Source organism: Protopterus annectens, chromosome 13.part0 (assembly GCF_019279795.1).
Source record: "Protopterus annectens isolate FY-2018-M chromosome 13.part0, PAN1.0, whole genome shotgun sequence".
In the NCBI taxonomy this organism is placed as follows: domain Eukaryota; kingdom Metazoa; phylum Chordata; order Ceratodontiformes; family Protopteridae; genus Protopterus; species Protopterus annectens.
Window position 1 is genome coordinate 1,238,076,297 of NC_056747.1, and position 12,500 is coordinate 1,238,088,796.

The 12,500-nt window shown below is 37.9% G+C and overlaps 1 protein-coding gene across 1 annotated transcript in view; it reads left to right on the top strand.

Annotated features, from left to right (window-relative positions):
* The window catches only part of FAM171A2 (family with sequence similarity 171 member A2), a 1,068,017-nt gene that overhangs the window by 754,064 nt on the left and 301,453 nt on the right, over positions 1–12,500 (top strand). Inside the window, exon 5 of the mRNA XM_044055243.1 lies at positions 4,518–4,694. Within this exon, the coding sequence (XP_043911178.1) occupies positions 4,518–4,694 (177 nt within the window). The remainder of the gene's footprint in view (positions 1–4,517; positions 4,695–12,500) is intronic.

Consider the following 12,500-nt stretch of genomic DNA (forward strand, 5'->3'; position numbering starts at 1 on the left):
ACCTGCTAGAATAACCATAGCTGAAACCCACCTCCTCTCCCCACTATTATACGCTGCTCCAATCTTTACCAACCTACCCAAAACTGAAATGGCCAAGCTCAACATCTGCGACAATCAAATTGCCAGATTTGCCACTGGTGCCCCCTACCATGCACACCAATGTCAGTCACTACATCAACTTAACTGGCTTGAATTCCCAAATCTCCTCTCATTCCACCAACTCTCTTTCTCCCATAAACTCCTACTGCTTCCTGAAAAAAAAAAACAGCGCTATCTAATCTACTTAAACTACAAACTAATACCAGACAACTTCGCTCTAGTGATAAGCACCATCTAATCTACTTAAACTACAAACTAATACCAGACAACTTCACTCTAGTGATAAGCACCATCTAATCTACTTAAACTACAAACTAGTACCAGACAACCACACTCTAGTGATAAGCACCATCTAATCTATTTAAACTACAAACTAATACCAGACAACTTCACTCTAGTGATAAGTACTATCTAATCTATTTAAACTACAAACTAATACCAGACAACTTCACTCTAGTGATAAGCACCATCTAATCTACTTAAACTACAAACTAATACCAGACAACTTCACTCTAGTGATGAGCACCATCTAATCTACTTAAACTACAAACTAATACCAGACAACTTCACTCTAGTGATAAGCACCATCTAATCTACTTAAACTACAAACTAATACCAGACAACTTCACTCTAGTGATAAGTACTATCTAATCTACTTAAACTACAAACTAATAGACAACTTCACTCTAGTGATAAGCACCATCTAATCTACTTAAACTACAAACTAATACCAGACAATTTCACTCTAGTGATAAGCACTGTCTAATCTACTTAAACTACAAACTAATACCAGACAACTTCAATCTAGTGATAAGCACTATCTAATCTACTTAAACTACAAACTAATACCAGACAACTTCACTCTAGTGATAAGCACCATCTAATCTACTTAAACTACAAACTAATACCAGACAACTTCACTCTAGTGATAAGCACCATCTAATCTACTTAAACTACAAACTAATACCAGACAACTTCACTCTAGTGATAAGCACCATCTAATCTACTTAAACTACAAACTAATACCAGACAACTTCACTCTAGTGATAAGCACAATCTAATCTACTTAAACTACAAACTAGTCCTAGACAGCTTCACTCTAGTGATAAGCACCATCTAATCTACTTAAACTACAAACTAATACCAGACAGCTTCGCTCTAGTGATAAGCACTATCTAATCTACTTAAACTACAAATTAATACCAGACAACTTCGCTCTGGTGATAAGCACTATCTAATCTACTTAAACTACAAACTAATACTAGACAACTTCACTCTAGTGATAAGCACCATCTAATCTACTTAAACTACAAACTAATACCAGACAACTTCACTCTAGTGATAAGTCCTACCTAATCTACTTAAACTACAAACTAATACCAGACAACTTCACTCTAGTGATAAGCACTATCTAATCTACTTAAACTACAAACTAGTCCTAGACAACTTCACTCTAGTGATAAGCACCATCTAATCTACTTAAACTACAAACTACTCCTAGACAGCTTCACTCTAGTGATAAGCACCATCTAATCTACTTAAACTACAAACTAATACCAGACAACTTCGCTCTAGTGATAAGCACCATCTAATCTACTTAAACTACAAACTAATACCAGACATCTTCGCTCTAGTGATAAGCACCATCTAATCTACTTAAACTACAAACTAATACCAGACAACTTTGCTCTAGTGATAAGCCCTATCTAATCTACTTACAGTACAATCCAATCCCAGGCAACTTTGCTCTAGTGATAAACGACTAACCAAGGTGACCAAAAGCAGTAACTCAGCAGGTGTCTCCCTGTTCCACAACTACATCGGTCAAATCTGGAACTCATTACCCTCTGCCATCACCTCTGCCAACTCAATAGTTACATTCAAAAAACAGCTAAAAGAACACCTAATACTCACATGGAAATGTGCTTGCCATCATTCAGGTTGACCCGTATTATACTAACCCCCCCACCCTGTTTCTTGCTCCCACTCACTTCTATCCCTTGTAGACAAAGCATAATCTCCCGCTAAGGTGCTTCACCTTCAAGCGTCTTCCCCAACAGTCCATGAGTAAACACATCCTATTCCAAACCCAGTCAATACCCACAAAACAAACCCTAATACTCTTTCTCACCTCATTCTTACTTATGTTTGTCTTAAGCAATCGTTCTCTAGTATCCAGTACATGCTATGTACTATCCTACTTCAAACTTTAAAACTATGCGATTTTCAATGTATCTTAGTAATACCAAGAATTATTGTACTATGAAACTGTAAATCTATGCAACCTTGTAAAATAATATGTTTTCCTAAGAAACTATAAACCTATGCAATCTTGTAAATGGACATGTATCCAGTCAGAATCAAACGATCAACAAATGTAAAATAAAATAAATAAAAATAAAATAAATAATGCCTTTGTGTGTTTGTGTTTGTGTGCAAGTGACCCCCACTTCAAGAATTATGCATAATACGAATAAAACAGGATTATGCTGGTTATATTTTGTATAATTTTGTCACTTTTGTTTTCTAAACTTCTTAAATGTGTTTTTCTGAGTGGTGGTATCCCACAGTCCTAATAGGTGTGGGAAGAGTTATGCTAGTGTGTATGCAAATTTCATGCTAATTAGTCATACAGATTTTTTTTTTGCCAGATGTACCTATTTTTCAAGAGACTTTGTCCAGATTTTTGATGTCTGATGGTTGTAAGATACAGATATGGAATACTTGAAGATGTGATTTGTTTGCTGTATGCTGTATTTTGTAGTGTAAGTTTAGGGTGCAAAATGAGTTCCCTAAGCTTACAGTACAAGATATTTCTTGCATCACACTGCAGACCCAGAAGTATTCCATATATATTTGTGTGTGTGTGTGTGTGTGTGTGTGTGTGTGTGTGTGTGTGTGTGTGTGTGTGTGTGTGTGTGTAAGAAGTCAATGCTGTACCATATTTGTAACAATATACATTTGTTCTTGCCTGCCGACACAAACGTCTGGTAAGATATCACAGTACAGAAGCTACCTTTGTCAAATCACAAGGGGCGTCTTGAGTTCAGAATTAGTTTTGGCTTGTTAAGTTACTGAAAATGTGGTACTGTCTGCCATTAAATAGAGTTTATTTTGTTTGAACTTCAGATTGTTCCAAAGTTACAGATTCTTTCTACATTTTTTTTTTTAATTTGACACACTTTAATCTCCAAAATGAGTTAAGAGGTAGCTGTGCATTTAAAGTTTGCAAAGGTAAAAAAAAAAAACAGTCAACTCTCATAGTGGGATTCTGACTTGGTGTAGGGCAGAAAGGCCTGATTACCCTGACTTTTTTATGTTTGTATTTAGAGTTCAGGTTTAAAAGCAGTATTGTTTTTGTAGTGGTAGCCTCTCTTCATTTCCTCAAAGACAAGTTTTAAGACTAGAAAAGGACCACTTCAGATGTGCAGGAAAATGTACATTTTATTTTTAATTTTTTGAATCATCCCTGTTTTCCCACCCAACCAATGCTAAAATCAAGCTTTTTTCCAATACCATTTATCTTGTGTGATCATCATGATGGCTGTTTGTTGAGTGTAACCTTTTGCAAAGTAAACCTACAAGCTTTGTGGGGAACAGAGTATAGTGCAACAGAGATTTATAACTACTCATTTCTAGATGAGGAATGAAGACTACCATGAAGCATTATGGACAGGGTGCCCAAAGCCATCACCCTACAGTATCAACAGAGGGTATGACATTGCAGTAATATTGATGCTGACAGTGTGAGCATCTGTCATCATGTACAGGGGCATCCATCCTTCACTCTCCCTTCTGTGCAGGTTGCAGCCTACTGTTTCAGATCATGCAGGCAGAGGTGAAGCCCCATGCCCTCCCCATGAGATAGTAGAGATGATTGTCAGACACTTCATCCTGTCTTGTTTTGACTGATATGTAAGGTTCATTCCTGAATCTGTGTCACAGCTGACACAGATAGACACCTTGCCTCTAAACCAACAGTAGGCCAGCAGGAAATGTACACGTTTCTGATATTCAGAACTCTGGAAAAATGCATTTCTGAACCCAATTCTATAAATGTGGAAGGTAAATATCTTTACCTGTTAGTTGCAGTGAGAGAAGTGAGAATAATTAATTTATATGGATGGGGGCATTGTGTTCTATATGTAGAGTGAGCACAGCCTTCACAGGAAGCCATTGCTGGACAGTTCATTTTGATCTACTTTTCACAAATGCCATTTATGAAATTATGAATTTCAGAATTGTGTACCTATTCCTACCTAGTCTATCCTTTCTCCTGTGTATTTCTTGACATGAAGATAGTATGTAAGTGTGAAATGCAGTTTGTATGGTTTATTTAGCACAGACATTTCTGTCTTCCCTTTGTTCACTAAAATACATCAGGCTTACTGTCTTGTCTCATTTCTGTATTTTTGCAGGTAACGGCTCGTGGATGGAGCTTACTCCCGTGGCAGCAGTCAGCATTCATTTGTTTGCCGGGAATGGGTCTGAGGTCCATTTTGTTGGTCCTGTTCACGTTTCTGTCCCTCTGCCCAGTGACAGCCCTGTTATGGTGGCCACCAGTGTTCCAGCATGGCGATTTGACACCAAGACAGGTAAGTAATCTAAAGCTAAGTTGATTCCGCCTTTAGCACTGTCTCCATATTAGATCTGCTGCAACCTAGTAGAGCAGCATGGGATATGACCACTTTTAAGTTGTAACTAGAAAACAAAGGCAGAAATGGCCTCTCTAAAGAAAGGATAATGAGCCATTGCTACTTTTCCAGTTTTAAAAATTAAAATTGATTGCAATCAAATATACTGCTTCCTTCCGTTTAAGACTCCCCCTGATATCTGATGTCTTGTGTGAGCAACTAGCAACACTGTGAATAACATTTGAGGTACTCATTGAATAATTATCAGGAAGGAGTGGGTATGGGATAATAAGTCCAGGCAGGCTAGTGGTTTAATTTCTTTTATGAACACAATAGTATGCTTCTGTATCTACTCATAAATTACAAGCAGTATGTTATCTAAAGTGCAGTGAGCATGTGAGTATGTTATCTAAAGTGTAGTGAGCATGTGAGTATGTTATATAAAGTGCAGTGAGCATGTGAGTATCTTATCTAAAGTGTAGTGAGCATGTGAGTATGTTATCTAAAATGCAGTGAGCATGTGAGTATGTTTTCTAAAGTGTAGTGAGCATGTGAGTATGTTATATAAAGTGCAGTGAGCATATGAGTATCTTAATTAAAGTATAGTGAGCATGTGAGTATGTTATCTAAAATGCAGTGAGCATGTGAGTATATTGTCTAAAGTGCAGTGAGCATGTGAGTATGTTATCTAAAGTGCAGTGAGCATGTGAGTATGTTATCTAAAGTGCAGTGAGCATGTGAGTATGTTATCTAAAGTGTAGTGAGCATGTGAGTATGTTATATAAAGTGTAGTGAGCATGTGAGTATCTTATCTAAAGTGTAGTGAGCATGTGAGTATGTTATCTAAAATGCACTGAGCATGTGGGTATGTTTTCTAAAGTGTAGTGAGCATGTGAATATGTTATATAAAATGCAGTGAGCATATGAGTATCTTATCTAAAGTATAGTGAGCATGTGAGTATGTTATCTAAAATGCAGTGAGCATGTGAGTATATTATAAAAAGTGCAGTGAGCATGTCAGTATGTTATCTAAGGTACAGTGAGCATGTGAGTATATTATCTAAAGTGCAGTGAGCATGTGAGTATGTTATCTAAAGTAAAGTGAGCATGTGAGTATGTTATCTAAAGTGCAGTGAGCATGTGAGTATGTTATCTAAAGTGTAGTGAGCATGTGAGTATGTTATATAAAGTGCAGTGAGCATGTGAATATCTTATCTAAAGTGTAGTGAGCATGTGAGTATGTTATCTAAAATGCAGTGAGCATGTGAGTATGTTATCTAAAGTACAGTGAGCATGTGAGTATGTTATCTAAAGTGCAGTGAGCATGTGAGTATGTTATCTAAAGTAAAGTGAGCATGTGAGTATGTTATCTAAAGTGCAGTGAGCATGTGAGTATGTTATCTAAAGTGTAGTGAGCATGTGAGTATGTTATATAAAGTGCAGTGAGCATGTGAATATCTTATCTAAAGTGTAGTGAGCATGTGAGTATGTTATCTAAAATGCAGTGAGCATGTGGGTATGTTATCTAAAGTACAGTGAGCATGTGAGTATGTTATCTAAAGTGCAGTCAGTATGTGAGTATGTTATCTAAAGTGTAGTGAGCATGTGAGTATGTTATATAAAGTGCAGTGAGCATGTGAGTATCTTATCTAAAGTGTAGTGAGCATGTGAGTATGTTATCTAAAATGCAGTGAGCATGTGAGTATGTTTTCTAAAGTGTAGTGAGCATGTGAGTATGTTATATAAAGTGCAGTGAGCATGTGAGTATCTTATCTAAAGTGTAGCAGTGATGGCAAACCTTGTGTGCCAGGAGCTTTTGAAATGCCAAACCCAAAGTAATTCAGTGCACTTCACATGAGCAATGAATGGAAAAGCAGTGTCTTTGGTAACTTGGGTGTTGGTGATCACTGGCATGTCAACCAAAACGTTGTGGCGTGTGTCATCTTTGACAAGTGTGCCACAGATTCGCCATCACTGGTGTAGTGAGCTTGTGAGTTTGTTATTTGAAGTGCAGTGAGCATGTGAGTATGTTATCTAAAGTGCAAGGAGCATGTAAGTATGTTGTCTAAAGTGCAGTGAGCATGTGAATGTTATGTAAAGTGCAAGGAACGTGTGAGTATGTTATCTGAAGTGCAGTGAGCATGTGCAGTGATATTTATCCCCACACTATGTTATATTCTGGTTGACTTCTTTAGGGTTGACAGGCACTGTGCTTAGCACACAACTGTAGCATCTACCCTATCCCTCAGGAGTAAATTGTTCTCACCATACTTAGACCTTTTTTGCTCTCATGCACCTCACAGTGTAGACTGTACCCAAAATGCAGCCTACCACTGCCAGGAATGGAAGTGCTTGCCTGCTCGCACATAGTAGCACAGCTGTTCACTGCCTCAGTGACCCAGATTCAAGAAAGAACAAGAGGTACTCAGTGCCTTCTGATCAGCTCAAGAGTGAGTTTGTTAGGAGATATCTTCCTAATTTGAAGATATTTATAGATGCTGCTTAGGAGTTACTACAGGAGACAATATTTTTGGTAGTGGTGTGTGTGGGGGGCTTTTAGTGTAAATTCACCTTTTGTTGTCGCTCCTAATGATACAGCAAGGGGTACCTGAGGGAAGAGTTGTGCATATATATGGGTTACATAAACTCATTCACAAAACATCCACTGCCACCATAACATCCACTCTGAGCAGGCTAATGGAGAGCAGAGAAAAGTCTGAAATAGATGCTTGTGCTCCTACATCAGCACAGGGTGCAAAACAACTGTTTGTCATGAGATAGTCTTTGAATCCTGGAAGGCCTGTCTAGTGGCACATTGAGAAGACAGATTATTGAGTAACATTTTAGAAGCTGATGTTTTATTCTGTGCTTGGGGTGGAGCAGATTGAATTAAAAATGATTGAGCCATTTCAGTAAACAGAGAAAAATATGTGTGATAGGTATGCTATGTAGACATGTACTGATGTCTGTGGCCTACTACAGTTACTGCACTGTCACTTTCCAGGCTTCAGTATGCATTATTAGGTCATATTCATTATATGAGGACAGGAGTAAGTATGACAAAAAGTTATTTTATTTAAACCAGCTTAACAGGTCCTTTTTTCATTTTTCTGGATGTGCAGCTAAATGCCTAGGAAGTCATCTGCTTAGTAACGTTATCTTCTCTTTCATTTCGGAAAACACACACACCCTTAACTGTATGATGTAATGCTTACTGATTTTTTGTCTGTTTTCATGCTTGGGAAGGGGGCCTCTTAAGTTGCTCAGTGCTGAACCACTGGACTGCGTCCTGCACGTTTTAGAGCACTCGATTCAAGTTGACAACATCCATGAGACAATGGTAAGAAATAATGCTGTGGGCCTTGTTGCTATGGAGATGGCAGAAAGAGCCTGGTCTAGCTGATCTGCAGAAAAAACGAAACTGTCAGACAGTGTGAGAAAATATGTTTAATGAACTACTTCCTGAGGCAGATTCTGTTTCCAAGTCATTGAACAAGGTAAACATATTTTCTAAATGAATATTATTGCATCTATATTACAGACAGGAGGTCAGGTGTGGCGGCACCACCATGTCATAACTTCTGCCCTTTGACATTCACTATGTCCAGTTTACGTAGAAAGATACACACCACTTATTTCATTCCACATTAAGCTGTGTAAGCCTTGGTGCCATACCATTCGGTATGCCCTGGAGGGAAAGACTTTTCAAGTGAAAGACATTTCTAGCTTTTTTCGCACACCTTGGAAGTCATTTGTGAATAGCATTATATTGCAGTGGTTTGATTGCCAGTTTTGAGTTGCAGACATGAAAGCTCAGACGTTATGTGTAGGTGCTAGGTTCCCTTACAGAGTTCAGTAAACAACAGTTAAAAGCTAATGCAACACAGAGAGGCAAGCAAAAATACAGGGTCATCTGAAGTTTCCACAGCCTCCCTTGCTTGCAGACAAGTACCGCTGCCAGAAAAGTTTCCACTAACATATTCCTCCTTTCTGATAAAGGAATACTTTTGAATTTTATCATTGAACTAGAGAACAGTATGCAAATATTTTGAAGGACAGGTCTGTGTATTACCGGTCTAGTTTAATATTATAGCAGCCTTCTAAGATCTGTGTTTATTTCTGCTGGTCTTCCCCTATGCACTCCACCGAAAGCTCCTAAAAATGGGGCAGATTTTTCTAGTGGATTATACTTGATTGAAAAAAGCAAAGTCCAGTAACACATGTCCAACTATTTTTATGTTGAGGCTCAAAATATTTATTAGTCACTGGTTTTACATGGCTTTTCTTTTATTGCATTGACACTTGTATAGTATTTCATTATTGCATTGAAACTTATATTTTTTGTGCAGTACAGCGAGTGGAAGCACTGTTTTATCTTTAAGTCTCTATATTGGGATCTGTTTATCTGTTCACTGGCTTACCTACAGTAGGTCATTGTATGGATCAGATGAGCAGCTGTCTATTTTGTTCATTGATTGTAACCCAGTTGCTTCAGTTCACTACTTGAAATGGAGGGGGATTATTTTTACTATTTTTTGAAAAGGACATAGCACTGACCCATGAGGACATTTTCCAGACTCATCCTCTGACCACTGTATGGCTAAGTGACATGGTCAGAGTCACGCATTAGGCAAATGAAGTCTAATATATGTAGGCAGCATCTCATTAACAGGTCCTAGCCTTCATCCTGTATGCTAATGGCCAGACTAGTCATCTGCTCTAACCATGGGACAAATACTGCACTGCTGGGTGAACTGATTTATAAACCTCCTCATCTGGCAGTGGAAGTCAGCCAGTTATTACCTTGTGGTCAGCATAGTTTCAGAGTTGGTGTAGCAGTGAATTAGAGACCCAAGTCACATAACACAGCACGATTTTGTTACGCAATGAGGTGCTATGAGGAGAAAAATATAAACCGTAGAAACAAAGGAACCTGGAAATCAGAGCACAGTTGTGAGGTAGACGTAAGAGTGAAGATGCTGCCTGTTATTTTGCCTAATGGGTTGGGTGGTGACCTAATGGTTAAGGTGTTTGCCTTAACAAACACAAGGTGCAGGGTTTGAGTCTCACAAGGGATAATTGTTTAGGCTTAAAATGGCTCACAAGAGCAGTTAGCTTAGTAGTAACCTATGAACCTATGAACCTATAATGCTATTAGAAACCTTTTCAGGTATGATTAACAAGTTGTAATGCCCCCCTCTAATGGTGAAGATGACAACTGGGTAAGCAAAGTCTCATGGATCATTTTCTAATGCATTCTTGGAACAAGTTACCTGGGATTATTTGTGGATGTTTCCTATTAGCATGTTGCCTGAGTTTGTTCCTGGATGTGTTATTGTGACAGGTTACCTGGGTTTGCTTCTGAATGCTGCCTGATGGAAGGTTGCTGGGCTTGTTCATGTGTGTGCTTGCCTCACCTAGGAATTCATGGCTCATGTGAAAGGGGATTAAATAGTCCTACCGTGTCCAGGTAGAGGAACAAGTGAGTACGGTACAGTGGGGAGGGAATCTTAGGATTGGTTTTTGGGCGAGTTGTGTGGGTAGTTTGTCTGCATTTGATATTGGGTAGGTTACATTTTCTGTTTCCTAGGTGTTCTCTGAAAACAGTTTACCTAGTCTTATGAATTGGGTCAGGTTACAAGGGTTTTGTTATTGGCATATTCTTTAACCAGGTACATGTCTTGTTCCCATGTGTTCTGTTGGCACATTGTCTAGTCTTGTTCCAAGGTAGGCAGTGGAGCAATTTAGTTGAGCTTAATCCTGGGTGTATGTTTAGATTTTTTCCTTATGTTTTCTGGGGTAGCATTAGCTGAGTTTACTCCTGAGTATGTTTCGGGAGCAGGTTACCTAGACCTGTTCCTGGTGTGTGTTCTGGGGACAGGCTGCTTGGGTTTGTTCCAGGTTATATTTTAAGGAAGATTACCAAGCCTTATTCCTAGACGTACCCTGAAGACTGATTACCTGGACTTGTGCCTGGCTGAATTTTGGGACAAGGTACTTGAATTTGTTACAGGATCTCTTCTCTTCTGGAGTCAGTTTACAGTGGTTGTTCTTTAGTGTATCCAGCTGAACTGGAGTTGTTCCAGTATATTTTCTAGGACACATTACTTGGTCTTGTTTTTTGCTCTGTTCTGGAAGCAGTTTAAATGGCCTTGTTTATGGGGATGTCCTGCAGACAGTTCTTCCTGTGTGTGTCTTGCTGTCAGGCTGCCTGGTCTTATTTTAGGGTATATGTTGGAAACATTTTACATGGACAATCATTGTTGTGCTGTTTGGAAGGAGGGAGTGGATTAATTGTACTTGCTCCCAAATGTATCGTGGGAGCAGGTTGTCTGGATTTTCCAGTGGGTATGTTCTACAGGTACGTTAACTAGTACTGTTTCTTAGCATTTTATTAGGACAAGCAAATAGGCAATTTGAAAATAAAAACAAAGCTGAATTGTTTTATTAAATCGAAAAAGAAATTGTAGCAAATAACTTGAGCTTTTGCCACCAACTGTCTTAATCAAAAATGTCAAACTCCACAAAATAAGTAGAAACTTAAAACTGATCATATGCCTCCCAACCTCTTAGCACAAGAAGTCTGGACAAAGCGGGGGTCAAAGGCCCAAAATAGAGACAGATTTTAAATATTGTTTTTATAAGCTCAGAAAGTTGCTAGAATAACAGTATTTCTGTTAGCATGCAATTTCTGAATGATGTGAAGTCTCAAACTCAAGTGTATTTCATTATTTAGTGGCTTCAATCCTCGGTGATTTGCCCAGAACACTACAAACTTTGTGAGAAACATACCAAAAATACGATTAAAAAATCTGGACATTCTGCAAAAATCTGGGCACTTGAGAGGTATGGGTTATCAGCTGTAGGGTGTTTAAGTAAATCATTTGGACTGATCTATTTACATATGTTATAGTTAACATTAATTTAAAAATGCTGAACCTCGCTGTATTATTTGTATCTATTAAATTTTCTTCATTTTTGTAGAAAAGCATTTGCATTAAATTGGAACAGCACTTAAATGAAAATGAAAAAAAAAACGGCTTGTGTCTTGCCATATTCTTAACTTCTGTCACTGCATTAATATTGGATAGCTCTTCTTAACAGCTGTCACATACAACTATTATATATCTGATATGTAAGTAATTGGAAATGTACATAATGTCATGCCAGAAGTATCCTAATAAAAGTACTCCTGCATGTGTATAACATTAGAAATGTTCTTCATATAATTTATGATTGAACAAGCCTAACATATTTCAGATTGTAAACGTATGCCTTTCACAGCTGATATTTATCTTTATTGTTTCTCCTGTTTTATAGTATATATTTTGTACATACCATTTTAGAAATATTTCTGTTGATATTTTCTGTATTGACATTTCACCTGTGTTGTGTTATTATGCTATTATACATTTCTTAAGTATCCATACCCATGCTGGGTCCTGACGTGTTCTACCCAGATAACAAATGCAAATAAATAAAAAAAAACTTTTAGCATCTCTGTATACATGTGACCTGCTTAGTTCCTGAAACTAGTCAACTGTTTAGCTGAAGTTATTATGACTGCAAAACTTTTCTTGTTCTATACTGTGCTGCTCGTAGTAAATGCTCTTTTTTTTAAAACACTTTTATTGAACTCAATGAACGTAGTAAATGCTCGAGTTTATGTGGGGGGTAGAAAAAAGCAACTTAAAGAGAAAATGGGACAACAGGTTAGAAATTAGGAAGCAAGTAGAGACAAATGCATTGTATAAACATTTGAAGGGT